Below are 14,952 nucleotides of genomic sequence, written 5' to 3' on the forward strand. Positions count from 1 at the left end.
CGGCCCCGCCCGCCCGCAGATGCAGCAAATAAAACTCACTCCTGCGCAAACACGACGGTAGCCCTTCCTCCCTCCTCGGGCGAGCGCCGGGGGCCGGTCTCCCCCAGGAGGCAGCAGCTCGCCCGGCTCTCCGCGTCGAGGTCACCACCCCGGAAAAACAGGTTGGACCGAGGTGCTCAGCGCATCCCGGCCCCGGGAGAGAAGCTGTCCGCCTTGCGGCCGTCGGCCCCGGGTCTGGTGCTCCGCGGGGAAAAACGGCGGGGAGGTTCGGCGGGGAGGTCGAGGCCGCCCCCACAGAGCGCCTCGGGCAGATGGGGTTGCTTCCTGGGATCCCTGGCTGCAAGCTGCGGGAGCTCCTCCCTCTCTTCCTCCCTCGCCCATTGACCCGGAGGTAGCGTGGGTCTGTGTTTGGATGCATTGTTCTGTGGTCAGGTAATGCTAATGTCCTGTACCTGCTTGGGAATAAGCCGTGGTCCCAGCCAAACGCCTGAGTGTTCAATAAACATGAATAGAAGGCCTTTTATCGCTGTTTGCAATGCTGCGATATCTTTGAAATCTCAGGATTTCAAAGCACACGAGGCGTTTAAGCCCCACAGCATCCTCACCGGGCTAAGAGCATCCGGATTTGTAAGCCGAGAAAAATGAGAATGCTCCTTAGGCAGTGAGAAGAGTGCAATGGACTTCCTGTTACCTTACCGGAAATGCTAGTCTGTATTATATAATTCACGAGCCTCCGTGAATGAAGATTTAAGTGCTGTAGGACCCAAACACCTCGTTGAGAGTGTGCAACTTTACTACCACCAAAGTTGCCACCACGACCCCAGTTAACCACCACGTGCAAATAAAACACCTAAAAACACTACCTAGGACCACCTTGACCTTTTCATGTTGTTACAGTTAGAAGGAAGGCATGAGCCATTGGGAGCAGGAATTGTGACTTTAGCTTGATTTATAGTAATGTTTTGCAGTCCGTAAAGCTTAACAGTCATTTATCTCGAATTTATTAGGGTGGTCTTGGTCTGGTTACTTGGCCATCAGACACTTGACGATAGGGAAAATATGGATAATGTTTGAACGTTTTGTTTTTCTCTATGGCATTGCTTCATTGTTTTATCTGGTTTTCACGTCACTGTAACTATTTTGAAGTGTAACTACAGTCTACTTGGTTATATTACATTAGTAAACAGTATCGTGAGAAAATGCCAAAGAATACAAATAGAAAATATTTTTGGAAGGTTATAACTCTAGAACATTACTTTTCAGAAAAGTGGATATTAAGTTATTACAAAACTTTAAACTGGTGTTTAGTTATAACCTTCTTTGTTTTTATCCATTTTCAAAGGCATACAGAAAGTTAGCCAAGGAATATCATCCTGATAAGAATCCAAATGCAGGAGACAAAGTAAGTTATTTGTGATTTTTTTATTCCGGGGGTTTTAGTTTTAACTTAAATTGCCCTCCTTGAAAAAAAAGGAATATTGCAGGAAAAAAATCCAACTATGCCCACACAGCCACATTTTCATAATGTCAAAGAGTATTTTAGTTTTAGAATAAGAGTACTACCATTCTGAGGAGTGGTGGGTGGTAAATAGAAGCAGAATCAAGTCAAAGGTAACTTGTCCCTTTTATTAGAATTAAATGGATTCTGGATTCCCATAGCCTCTCCCCACTCTTCTACTTGAAAATGCAATTATTTTTAATTTTACCTTTTCTTTATAGTTTAAAGAAATAAGTTTTGCATATGAAGTACTATCAAATCCTGAGAAGCGTGAGTTATATGACAGATACGGAGAGCAAGGTCTTCGGGAAGGCAGCGGCGGAGGTGGTGGCATGGATGATATTTTCTCTCACATTTTTGGTGGGGGATTGTTCGGCTTCATGGGCAATCAGAGTAGAAGTCGAAATGGCAGAAGAAGAGGAGAGGACATGATGCATCCACTCAAGTGAATATCTTGTTTTGTTGTTTTAAAAAATTAGGTACTTTTTGTCAAGTGGAATATTGACTCAGTAGAAGAAAAAAAACTCATAGAATGTTCTGTCCTTCATTAGAAAAACTTCCATGTGCCTTGTCTTCTTTTCGTGACTAAATAGAATTTGATTATCTGACTGTTTCTGTTTTGCTGTAGCTCTTAAAAGGATGGTAGATATTTTTTAACGAGAGGAAGGTGGTTTTATATGGTTCTGAGGCTGCATGTTATTATAGGACTTAAAATTTCAAGTGTGAAGATCATTTTCTTTTTTCTTTTCTTTCTTTTTTTGAGATGGAGTTTCGCTTTTGTTGCCCATGCTGGAGTGCAATGGCACAATCTCAGCTCACTGCAACCTCCGCCTCCTGGGTTCAAGTGATTCTCCTGTCTTCAGCCTCCCAAGTAGCTGGAATTACAGACGTGGCACCACACCCGGCTAATTTTGTATTTTTAGTAGAGGTGGGGGTTCCTCCATGTTGGTCATGCTGGTCTCGAACTCCCAACCTCAGGTAATCTGCCTGCTTCGGCCTCCCAAAGTGCTGGAATTACAGGTGTGAGCCACCGTGCCTGATCTTTTTTTTTTGAAATGGAGTCTCACTCTGTCGCCCAGGTTGGAGTGTAGTGGCACCATCTAGGCTCACTGCAACCTCCGCCTCTCAAGTTCAAGCAATTCTCCTGCCTCAGCCTCCCAAGTAGTTGGGATTACAGGCACCTGCCACCATGCCGGGCTAATTTTTGTATTTTTTTAGTAGAGACAGGGTTTCGCCATGTTGGCCAGGCTGGTCTTGAATTCCTGAGCTCAGGTGATCTGCCCGCCTCAGCCTCCCGAAGTGCTGGGATTACAGGCATAAGACACTGCACCTAGCCTATTTTCTTTGAAGTATATGAATCTTCCAAGTTACCTTTTATTTAAAAACTAAAAATGAGTGACTGTCTGCCTACTTTGTGTACCTGTTAGAGTCACTCATTACTTGATCCTCAGTGTGAACTCTCCTAAGTTGGTTTCCATGGAGCTTGCTGGCTTCCAGCCTGACATTAACCTGCCAACACATGAATGGTGCCTGACCTTGATCTTAGACTATGAATCCACAAGCCCTCTCCAGTATGAAATTAGCTATTTCACTTTGCAAAATCTGGGAGGTCTTTTTTCCCATTTTTTTTTTCGTGGACCGATAAATTATTTTATTAGCAAATATCAGTGGCTGAAGTTCAGGTACTTAAAATATTTCATAATATCCTAGTTTATACACTTGAGTAAATTAGAGGAAGTCATGTTATCTGTTAACTTGAGTCTCATTAAATCCTTAAATTTGTTTTTTAAAAGAATTTACCGTCAGAAATTAACATTTGGATACCATTCCAATGGTAATATTTGTGCAGTGCAGGTTAATTTGTTTATATTTTTCTTTAATATAGAAATGGTCTAAAAGGAAAATAGGATCAAAAGAGTGCTGTCTGTACTTTATAGTTCTTCATGTTTAAAGAAATGTTATGCTATATAGTAAAACAGTTTTCTGCTGTTTTAACATTTCAGATTTTCCTGTTATTACAAATACTGTGTTTATAATACTGCATTCCATGATTTAAGCATTTACCTTTTATATAGGGTGTTGCTAGGTTTTTTTTTTTTTTTCTGTAATAGATAGTGCTGCTATGAGTATCTTTATGTAGAGCTTTGTTTCTCCTTGGCAGAGATTCCCAGGCAGGCATGAGTGTTTTGAGGCTGTTAAATACAACTAAATTGCCTTGCAGAGGGATTGTGCCAGTTTAGGCCCCACTAGTGGAGAGTGCCAGCCCTACCAAACCATTACCTGCATTTTTCCTTCCTTGGCCGCCTTTGTTGAAATGTATATTTTTTTCTGGCTTAGGGTACTGGTTGTGCATATCAATTGTAATTTAATATGTAGGGGAAAAAAGCCGATTTTTAAAAAATGATTTGTTTTTTTTTTTTGTTTGAGACGGAGTCTTGCTCTGTCACCCAGGCTGGAGTGCAGTGGCCGGACCTCAGCTCACTGCAAGCTCCGCCTCCCAGGTTCACGCCATTCTCCTGCCTCAGCCTCCCGAGTAGCTGGGACTACAGGCGCCCGCCACCTCGCCCGGCTATTTTTTTGTATTTTTTAGTAGAGACAGGGTTTCACCGTGTTAGCCAGGATGGTCTTGATCTCCTGACCTCGTGATCCGCCCGTCTCGGCCTCCCAAAGTGCTGGGATTACAGGCTTGAGCCACCACGCCCGGCCAAAAAATGATTTGTTAGAATATACAAGATGCAACAGGCTTTTTTGTCTAAGACTCAGCTGTAGATAGGTCATTATTTGACGGTGTTGTTGGTAATGTTTTATCCTTACATGTGGTATTCTTACCCTGTCTACAACAGTTTTAAGTTTCTGAGAATAACAATTTTGAGAAAGTTTGAATATCACAAAATAGTGTAGGTGCTTTGTAAAATACTTTTAACTATTTTTTTGTTCCTGTAACTCCCAGGATTTTAAAGCAAATCATTACAGGATGACCATTCCTAATCTGAAATCTGAAATGTTCCAAAATATGAAACTTTTTGAGCACCATCATGATGCCACAAGTAGAAAACTCCACACATAAGTACTTGTCTCACTCTGTCCTCCAGGCTGGAGTGCAGTGGTGCGATCTCAGCTCACTGCAGCCTCAATCTCCAGGGCTTAAGCAATTCCCCTGCCTCAGCCTCCTGGGTAGCTGGGACTTCAGACATGCCACTATTCCTGGCTAATTATTTTTTATTTTTTGGTAAAGATGAGGTCTCTCTAAGTTGCTCAGGCTGGTCTTGAACTCCTGGGCTCAAGCAATCCTCCCTCCTTGTTGTCCTGAAGTGCTGGGATTATAGGCATGAGCCACTGCACCTGGCATGAAAAACGATCCTTTCCCTCCTTTCTGTGATACTATTGGTAGGGCCACTTTTATTTTTTTTTAAGACGTATGCCATCTAAGTGACTCCCTTAAGCTGAAATATAACTTTGTAGCCTTTCTAAATTGTCCATGGAGGAAACAGGGACTCTGGAGCCAGACATCTATGTGATCTTGGGCAAGTTACTTGACTGTTCCGTGCCTCAGTTTTATCACATAAAATGGGAATAATAATCGTACCTCTTCTGAAGGGTTTTTCTTAGGAGTTAGGTGGAGGGCTTATGCCTCAGAACAGAAGGTTGTGATGTTTGAGTTTGTGAAGTCATCAGCTTTATCAGAAATTCCACCACAGCAAATTGTTGGCCTGATGCTATAGGCTCTGACTTTGAGTATCATATATATACTGTCAAAATATTTCTGTTAATTTCAGCCATAAAATAAACCTCAGTTGAATTGATTTAATGTGAGATTATGAGGTATTTTTGAATTCTGTTTTAAAAGTTGATAATGAATTTGCTGTATCAGCTGTTATTTATATCTTGTATTTGAGAAAATGTGGCAAAATTTGATTGAAGCTGATTATTTTCTTTCCAGAGTATCATTAGAAGATCTGTATAATGGCAAGACAACCAAACTCCAACTTAGCAAGAATGTACTCTGTAGTGCATGCAGTGGGTAAGTGTGTCCTCTGGTTTATTGGGTACATTTTGTCTGTTCTTTAAGTGTCACACTGAATGTCTGTACCAGGTAAAAATTGTTATGAGTTAAAACTTACGGCCGGGTGCAGTGGCTCACACCTGTAATCACAGCACTTTGGGAGGCTGAGGTGGGTGGATCACCTAAGGCAGGAGAATCACCTGAACCCGGGAGGTAGAGATTGCAGTGAACCAAGATTGCGCCACTGCACTCCAGCCTGGGTGACAGAGTGAGACTCCATCTCAAGAAATAAATAAATAAATCTTAGCAGAACATTTTCTGATACTTCTGAAAGTCAATTTAAACACAAGTTATTGTGTTTAAATACAAGTTATTGGGGTTGAAGATAAGGTAAAAGCACAATTTCTGTGTGTCATAGCTTATTGGAGTGGTCTGTGGACAAAAACCTAATGCATAACTTGTGTTTGCTTTAGCCAAGGTGGAAAGTCTGGAGCTGTCCAGAAGTGTAGTGCTTGTCGAGGTCGGGGTGTGCGCATCATGATCAGACAGCTGGCTCCAGGAATGGTACAACAGATGCAGTCTGTATGCTCTGATTGTAATGGAGAAGGTATGTGTGCCAGTACTTCTCTGCTTTTATGTTGAAATGGATTGAGAATTCAGATATTGGAGAGGTTTACAATTTTTTATTTCAAAGAGTATTTGTTTACATCTTATTAAAGAAAAAGGAGGCTGGATGTGTTAGCTTATTCCTATAATTCCAGCACTTTGGGAGACAGAGGTGGATTGCTTGAGCCCAGGAGTTCGAGGTCAGCTTGGGCAAGATAGGGAGACATCATTACTATAGGAAAAAAAGTGTAGAAAAATATGTAATCAGGGGCTCAGGGCATGTCTGTGGTCCCAGCTGCCTGGGAAGCTGAGGCGGGAGGATTGCTTGAGCCCAGGAGTTCAAGGGAGCAGTGAGCCGTGATCATACCAGTGCACTCCAGCTAGGGCGACAGAACAAGACCCTGTTGCAAAAAATAAAAGCGTGAAAGTAATTACTCCATTATGCCTAAGCCCAGTGAACGTAGAGAAACAGTAGATTTGTATTGTGTTAGTGAAAGGTGACTCCTTAATTCTGAAAAGAGGGGCAAGGTGATTATTTGTTCCTTTGCTATTTTCTTCTTTATCAAATATAACCTTTTATATACTGTCTCTGTAGAAATGACCACCATGGGAGGACTATCTCCTTTTTCAAACAGAACCTTTTAAACTACAAAGGGACAAATTAATAATAAATAACTAAACAAGTAATTGTTTAGTAAACAAGTAACTAAACAATTACTTGTTTAGTCACTCTGATAAGTGGAAGATTTTACTGTAACCTTTAGTTAGCTTTAAAGAATTGATCTTGAGATTGAAACTGTCCTCACAGAAGTAAATAATTTAGTCTTTGTGGGCCAAATAGTTTTTGTCACAACTACTCACCTCTGACTTTTTAGTGCTTTTATAGCCACAGACAAACGGGTATAGCTGTGTTCTGATTAAAATTTTAATTATAAAAACAAGTAGCTCCTCCCACCCCTGCCATTCTAGAGCAGTCCTATCCAATAGAATTTTTTTCTGTGGTGATGGAAGTGTTCTGTATCTGCACTGTTCAGTACAGTAGCCATTAATCACCTGTGACTACTGCATACTTCATACGTGGCTAGTGTGACTGGGGAACTATTTTAAATTTGAATTAATTTAAACATAAACTTAAGTAGCTACAGGTAGATAGTGGCTACCACATTAGACAGTATAGTTCAAGAGCATCCTTTTCCACATTGCTGTTGGAAGTGATGAGATAATTATGAGAAGCTACATATGATGTTTCCTTCCTGGAGAATCTTGGCATTTTACTTTATTTTTTAAAATTATTATTTTTGGAGATAGGGTTTTGCTGGAGTGCCGTGGCGCATTCTCAGCTCTTACTGCAGCTTCCACCACCCACGCTCAAGCAATCCTCCCACTCAGCCCCTCACCCCACAATTAACTGAGACCACAGGTGCTTGCCACCACGCCCAGCTAATTTTTGTATTTCTTGTAGAGATGGGGTTTTGCCATGTTGCCCAGGCTGGTCTCGAACTCCTGGATTCAAGCAGTCCTCCTGCCCCAGCCTCCCAAAGGGCTGGGATTACAGGTGTTAGCCACCACTCTTGGCCTCCTTTTATTTTATTAAAATTGCTAACTTCCACTATCAAGAAACCAAAGTTAACTGAAATCTTTTCTCATGTACCATTACCTTTTTTTTTTTTTTTAATGTGAGACAGAGTCTTGCTCTGTTGCCCAGGCTAGAGTGCAGTTGCACGATCTCAGCTCACCGCAACCTCTGCCTCCCTGGCTCAAATGATTCTGCTGCCTCAGCCGCCTGAGTAGCTGGGATTACAGGCGCCCACCATGACACCCGGCTGATTTTTGTATTTTCAGTGGAGACAGGGTTTTGCCCTGTTAGCCAGGCTGGTCTCAAACTCCTGACCTCAGGTGATCCTCCCACTTTGGCCTCCCAAAGGGCTGGGAGTACAGGTGTGAGCCACCATGCCCCGCCACCATTACCATTTTGAAGAACTGGTGTTTTGCAGAACATACTTTGCAAAAGTACTGTTACAGAAACAGCCCCTAAATAGTTATACACATCTTTCTAAGCCTTCAAATGTGCCAGTAATTAGCCATTAGAAAGTGACGCAATTTTTTCACACCTAAATAGTTATACACATCTTTCTAAGCCTTCAAATGTGCCAGTAATTAGCCATTAGAAAGTGACGCAATTTTTTCACACTATACTATGTATAATCGCAGTTTTGCTTTTTTATACCATAATTGAATATTTCAGAAGAATATATAGAAGAGAAAAGCTGTGTTGCCCTAAACATGGTATGGATACATTACATTCTGAAATAGTGGGAAGCTGAGTCCTTCAGGCAATCTGCAGTAGTAAGATGTAAGTTTTTGTTACTCAGAATAATGTTTTTTTTTGTTTTGTTTTGAGACGTGGCCTCACACTGTCACTCAGACTGGGGTGCAGTGGCATGAGTATAACTCACTGCAGCCTCGACCTCCAGCAGTCCTCCCTCCTCAGCCTCCCGAGTAGCCAGGATTACAGGTGTGCACTACCATGCCGGCTAACTTTTTTTATTTGTAGTAGAAGCAAGGTCTCACTGTGTTGCTAGGCTGGTCTCAGATCCTGAGCTCAAGTGATCCTACCACCCTGACCTCGCAAAATATTGGGATTGCAGGCTTGAGCCACTATGCTTGGCCTCAGAATGCTGCTTTGAATAAAAATTTAGGTAGCGATTAAAAGAAGTTCAGAAAGTATATTTAAAGGATAAGAATATTAAGAGTACAGTATAGTACTGTTGCTGAAAGTTTCAATGACTTCTTTTTCCAGGAGAGGTAATTAATGAAAAAGACCGCTGTAAAAAATGTGAAGGGAAGAAGGTGATTAAAGAAGTGAAGATTCTTGAAGTCCACGTAGACAAAGGCATGAAACATGGACAGAGAATTACATTCACTGGGGAAGCAGACCAGGCCCCAGGAGTGGAACCTGGAGACATTGTTCTTCTGCTACAGGAGAAAGAACATGAGGTGATTTTCCTTTTTTTAGTTTTTTGTGTTTTGTTTTATTCAGAAGTACTTCTTGCTTGGGAGAAATAGGTTAGATCTGTTTGGAGTCCCTGGAGCAGCACTGCACACTGGAGAAGTTAAGGGAATCATGGCAAATTCCTAAGACAGGCTTGTGTAAGAAAGACTAACAAGGCAGGTGCAGTTAGAAGCACTGTAAGAGTCAGTTTTAGTCCTGGCTTGGTTTTTTTTCCCCCCTGAGATGGAGTTTCACTGTTGTTGGAGTGCAGTGGCGTGATCTCGGCTCACTGCAACCTCTGCCTCCCGGGTTCAAGTGATTCTCCTGCCTCAGGCTCCTGAGTAGCTGGGAATACAGCGCGCACCACCACTCCTGGCTAATTTTTATTTTTAGTAGAGACAGGCTTTCTCCATGTTGGTCAGGCTGGTCTTGAGCTCCCGACCTCAGGTGGTGTGCCTGCCTCAGCCTCCCAAAGTGCTGGGATTAAAAGTGGGAGCCACTGCACCCAGCATTGGTCTTTTTTTTTTTTTTTTGACAGTTTTTTTGACTGCACCCAGGCTGGAGCACAGTGGCGCAATCTTGGCTCACTGCAACTTCCACCTCCCAAGTTCAAGCAATTCTCCTCTAGCTTGGTCATTGACTAGCACTTTAACCGTAGGTAATCTTACTGTCTCAGTTTCTTTGTTTATGAAAATAAGGGCATTGGGCGTTGGACCAGTTGGTCTAAGGCAGCCTGTTTTTTCACTGTGAAACTCTGCTGCTCTGTTGATTTGGTTTTTACTTACTGGGTAGCCAAGTGAGCTATCCTTGAAAGAGTTCTGGGATTTAAAAAAAAAAACAAAAGCATTTTTTTAGAAGTTTCTGAAGAATGTGGTCACTAGTGTATGTTTTGGGGGGTTTTTGTTTTTGAGATGGTCTTGCTCTGTTGCCCAAGCTGGAGTACAGTGGCGTGATCTGGGATCACTGCAACCTTTGCCCCTGGGCCCAAGCAATCCTCCTATCTCAGCCTCCCAAGTAGTTGGGACAACTGACGCACCATCATGCCCATCTGTTTTTTTGGGTTTTTTGTTTTGTTTTGTTTTGTTTTTGTATTTTTAGTAGAGACAGGGTCTTGCCATATTGCCCAGGCTGGTCTTGAACTCCTGAGCTCAAGCAATCCGCCTGTCTCGACCTCCCAAAGTGCTGGGATTACAGGTGTGAGCCACCATGCCCAGCCTAGTGTATGTTATTTTGATTTTAGCATTGCACTTATGTATTTTTAATGTCCATATTGTATACTGTAGACCTTACTCATAAAGAGTATATCTGGAGCTATTCATGAAAAACCCCTCCAGTAATCACCTAAATTCTTGAATGTTAGAAGCACTTGATAGGACTCTAGCTTTGTACTTGATCACATTTACTCATGCTTTCCTCTGAAAGTCATTACATCACAGGTTAACCGCCTTTTTAGTTTGCCCTAAAATTTTCTCCTATGCATAAGCCCAGTCAACACAGAGAAATGGTGAATTTGTATTATGTTCAGTGAAAGGTTATTCTTTTTAATTCTAAAAAGGTGGATAAGCTGATTATCCATTTGTAATTTAAAGGTTATATATTTGATAAAGAAGGAGATCGTCCTTCTGTGGTGGTCATTTCTTCAAATAGAGTAAATGTTAAAAATCACTTTAAGAATCCAATAGAGAACAACAAAGCCCCATATTGAGATCCAAGTTTTAGAAATTTGGTTGTAATCCCTCACAAGGTCAGACTTGATCTCCTGGACAATCAGGGCGTGCTAGTCAGCTTTCATGACTCAGCAAAGCTACAAATTATGTATTTTGGCTTTTTGTGGAAATTGCCAACCCTACAAATAGCAAACGTCTCCTAGGTTGTCAAAAAATAAGAGTAGTTTTTAGAATTGTGCCTTTGGGTCTTATAGGATGAAATATTTACAAGATTTGCCATTTGTTAACATTTTAGCTACTTCCTTGTTCATTCAGTCTTGCTGCCGTGCACAGCACCATACCAGGAATATGAAGGAGAAAACTAGCAAGACAGCTAAATAATTGGGAATTCTGCTTGGATGTAGGTTAGACTGTGTTGTAAAATGGTACAGACAATGCCTAGGCATTTTCATTGATAGAATCCTTGGAGTAGTTTGGGGTTCATTGTCAAATGATGTCTGGCAGTGCAGCAGCACGGTAGTGAGGAAGTGAAGAAGGAATGCTTATTTGCAGAAGAAAGATGATTTTTTTGGTTTGAGGCATGTCAGACTGATGGTAAAACCTGTTTTTATTCCTAAGTTTGGTTTTTAATGTTGCTGCATAATAAATTGGGTTTTTAAAAGTAGATCATTGGATTTCGAGGCAAAGGACTTAAGGTCTGGGCCCCATTTACTAGCTTTGGCTTCCCTGGACTTTTCAGATATTAAAGAGTCAAATGAGATTATGAATAAGCTTCTTTCTTGGGGCCTGTGGGGAGGTGTTGGGAAGTAAGTAAGTAAGTTGTTGGCAGCAGTGGAATTGGCATGGAATTTTCAACAGAAGGCAGATGTAACTAGTTGTCTAAGGTAGAAAATAGAAGGTGGTAAAGGTTAGAATGGAAGTTTGTCTAGTTCCTTCTTGGGAGTGCTGTATCATCTATAGTCATCATCTTGCCATGTCACTTGTCAGTGTGCCCATTTGTGTGTCTCAGTGGTCTGATTACCATAGTGCAGTTATACAGCATCAAACTACAGAACCTGGTGATGTTAGTCACGCCTCTATAACCTGTGCTTTTGTTATTCAGAAATTATGACTTTTAAGTGTTTTCTGGTCTAGTGCTTTGGTAGTCCCTCCTCATTAATTTTGTTTTTCAGAAACTCTCCGGCATTCTTGCTTGTTTATTCTGTTTAAACTTTTAGCATCCAGTTGTTTAGCTTCTCCCCCTCCACTGCAACAACTATCCTGATAATCATTTTTTATTGAAATCACTTTCAGTTGAACTCTCCTGTACAAGAACATAATACGTATCTCTTCCTGTTCCCTATTCTTTTTTTTTTTTTTTTTTTTCTCACCCTGTCCTCCAGACTGGAGTGCAGTGGCGCAGTTGGATTTTTAGTAGAGACAGGGTTTCACCATATTGGCCAGGCTGGTCTCAAACTCCTGACCTCAAGCGATCTGCCCACCTCGGCCTCCCAAAGTGCTGGGATTATAGGTGTGAGCCACCATGCCCTGCCCCTCCTTTTTATTTTTATTTTATTTTTTTTGAGGCGGAGTCTCACTCTGTCACCCAAGCTGGAGTGCAGTGGCGCAATCTCTGTTCACTGCAACCTCCACCTCCCAGGTTCAAGCAATTCTCCTGCCTCAGCCTCCCAAGTAGCTGGGACTACAGGCCTGTACCACCACACCCGGCTAGTTTTTGTATTTTTAGTAGAGACAGAATTTCGCCTTGTTGACCAGGACCTCAGGTGATCCACCTGCCTCAGCCTCTCAAAGTGCTAGGATTATAGGCATGAGCTACTGCTTCCGTCCTAAAATAATATGACTTTAAGAAAGGATATTTGGTAAGATGGTTCTTAGAACACTTGCATTTTACAGTATACTTAGCATTTTATTTTAAATTTATTATTATTATTTTTAAGAGACAGGATGTCCTGTCATCGAGGCTGGAGTGCAGTAGCTGGATCATTGAGGAGGGACTACTACTACAGGCTCCAACTCCTGGGCTCAAGGGATCATCCTGCCTCAACTAGCCTATTTTATGTTTTAATTTTTTGTCTCCCTATGTTGCTGTTTTGAACTGGCCTCCCAAAGCTCTGACCCTATATTTAGCTTTTTAAAATTTTTTGTTTGTTTGTTTTGTTTTGTTTTAATTGAAACAGAGTCTCTCTCTGTCACCCAGGCTGGAGTACAGTGGCGCGATCTTGGTTCATTGCAGTCTCCGCCTCCCAGGTTCAAGTGATTTTCCTGCCGCAGCCTCCTGAGTAGCTGGGACTACAGGCGCCCACCACCACGCCTGGCTAATTTTTGTATTTTTAGTAGAGATGGGGTTTTACCATATTGGCCAGGCTGGTCTCGAACTCCTGACCTTGTGATCCGCCTGCCTTGACCTCCCAAAGTGCTGGGATTACTGGCATGAGCCACTGCGCCTGGCCTACTTAGCATTTTTAATGCGTTGAAAAATCCTGTATTAAAGAAACTATTGGTCCCGTTGTGAGGAACACTTGAATAAATGTGCATAGATAATATACCTTGTTGGATCTCAAACTAGCACACGCAAGAATGCCTGGAGGGCTTGTTAGGACTACAGATGCTGGGTCCTGCCTGCCTTGTTTCTGGCAGGAATGGAAGTGGGGCCCAAGAATATGTGTTCCTAACAAGTTTCCTGAAGCTGCTGGTCCAGAACCACACTTAGAGAATCACTGGTTAAGGGAATGGTTTAACTTTAATGGGTAAATTTAGGAGAGTAACATAGGAAAAGAACCTGTCTACCAGATTTTCTATAAGTGAACCAGCCAGGATTGTTCTTTACAAGAAGAGTGACCATTGTAAAATCTAAGCAAAAATTGCAGATTGGGCATGTGAAATTGGATATATTTTTCCTACACATTGAAGGCCCAGAAATGTTCTTTGTGCTTATTCTCAATACCTTTTGCATTACCTAGTCCATAGGCTTATAGTGTAATATTGAATGAGCCAGTTTTACATTTTAGTGAGATATGAAACTTGTTGGTACGTGTGTGGAGCGTGGAATTGAGCCACTTGACTTTGCTGGCTGGGTGTTACTGGTTGAGGTTTTTTTACGTTAACCTTGGACCCTCCCCCCTTCCCTGTTATGATCATGTCTGGGGAGCACTCCAGGATGAGCTTGTTCTGTAGAAGCCCTCTGGGCTTTCTGTACCTTTTTCACCAGAGGCAGAGTCTGAAAGTGGGCCATAATTGCAGAATATACCTGGCCCTGTTTTGGGGGCCTCAATTCTGTTGCTCTTATATATGCCATTGTTTACCAGTTCCAGTACACCTTCCTCATGGAAGTTTCTCACGTACTACTTTGCAGTGAGTGGTAGAAATAAGGTTTGGAATTGAAGTCAACAAACATAATGCCGCAGGGTGTAGCTCCATAATTTTTAAGAAAATGTATTTCTTTTGTGCTTTATTTATAGGTATTTCAGAGAGATGGGAATGATTTGCACATGACATATAAAATAGGACTTGTTGAAGCTCTATGTGGATTTCAGTTCACGTTTAAGCACCTTGATGGACGTCAGATTGTGGTGAAATACCCCCCTGGCAAAGTAATTGAACCAGGTAAATCTTGATTTTGTCCGATTCTGGTTTTCAGGTATTCTTACAATTTGTAATTTTTTTGTACTGCATAACTCTAAAAACAAATGAACACCTCTTTTGGATAAAATTATTAATCATTTCCTCTTAATAGGATGTGTTCGTGTAGTTCGAGGTGAAGGGATGCCGCAGTATCGTAATCCCTTTGAAAAAGGTGATCTTTACATAAAGTTTGATGTGCAGTTTCCTGAAAACAACTGGATCAACCCAGACAAGCTTTCCGTAAGTGTTCTTTAAACAACAGTTGACTTCCAAGTTTGGGGTTTGGTTTTTGGTTTTTTAGACAGGGTCTCTGTCGCCCAGGCTGGGGTGCCGTAGTGTGATCATGGCTTACTATAGCCTCGACCTCCTGGGCTCAAGCGATCCTCTCACCTCAGCCCCCCGAGGAGCTGGGACTACAGGTGTGTGATACCACGCCTGGCTAATTTAAAAAAATTGTTTTGGAAACACAGTCTCACTGTGTCACCCAAGCTGGAGTGCAGTGGTGCAATCTCAACTCACTGTACCCCCCGCCTCCCAGGTTCAAGCCATTCTCATGCCTTAGCCA

At 41.9% G+C, this 14,952-nt stretch overlaps 1 protein-coding gene across 2 annotated transcripts in view; it reads left to right on the forward strand.

Annotated features, from left to right (window-relative positions):
* DNAJA2 (DnaJ (Hsp40) homolog, subfamily A, member 2) overlaps positions 1–14,952 on the forward strand; it is a 22,462-nt gene that overhangs the window by 562 nt on the left and 6,948 nt on the right. For both annotated transcript variants that reach the window (XM_011952604.1, XM_011952605.1), the window contains exons 2-7: positions 1,799–1,943; positions 5,439–5,519; positions 5,975–6,108; positions 8,908–9,104; positions 14,225–14,369; positions 14,500–14,627. In XM_011952604.1, the coding sequence (XP_011807994.1) occupies positions 1,799–1,943; positions 5,439–5,519; positions 5,975–6,108; positions 8,908–9,104; positions 14,225–14,369; positions 14,500–14,627 (830 nt within the window). The remainder of the gene's footprint in view (positions 1–1,798; positions 1,944–5,438; positions 5,520–5,974; positions 6,109–8,907; positions 9,105–14,224; positions 14,370–14,499; positions 14,628–14,952) is intronic.

Source organism: Colobus angolensis, unplaced genomic scaffold (genome assembly GCF_000951035.1).
Source record: "Colobus angolensis palliatus isolate OR3802 unplaced genomic scaffold, Cang.pa_1.0 Scaffold343, whole genome shotgun sequence".
NCBI lineage: Eukaryota > Metazoa > Chordata > Mammalia > Primates > Cercopithecidae > Colobus > Colobus angolensis.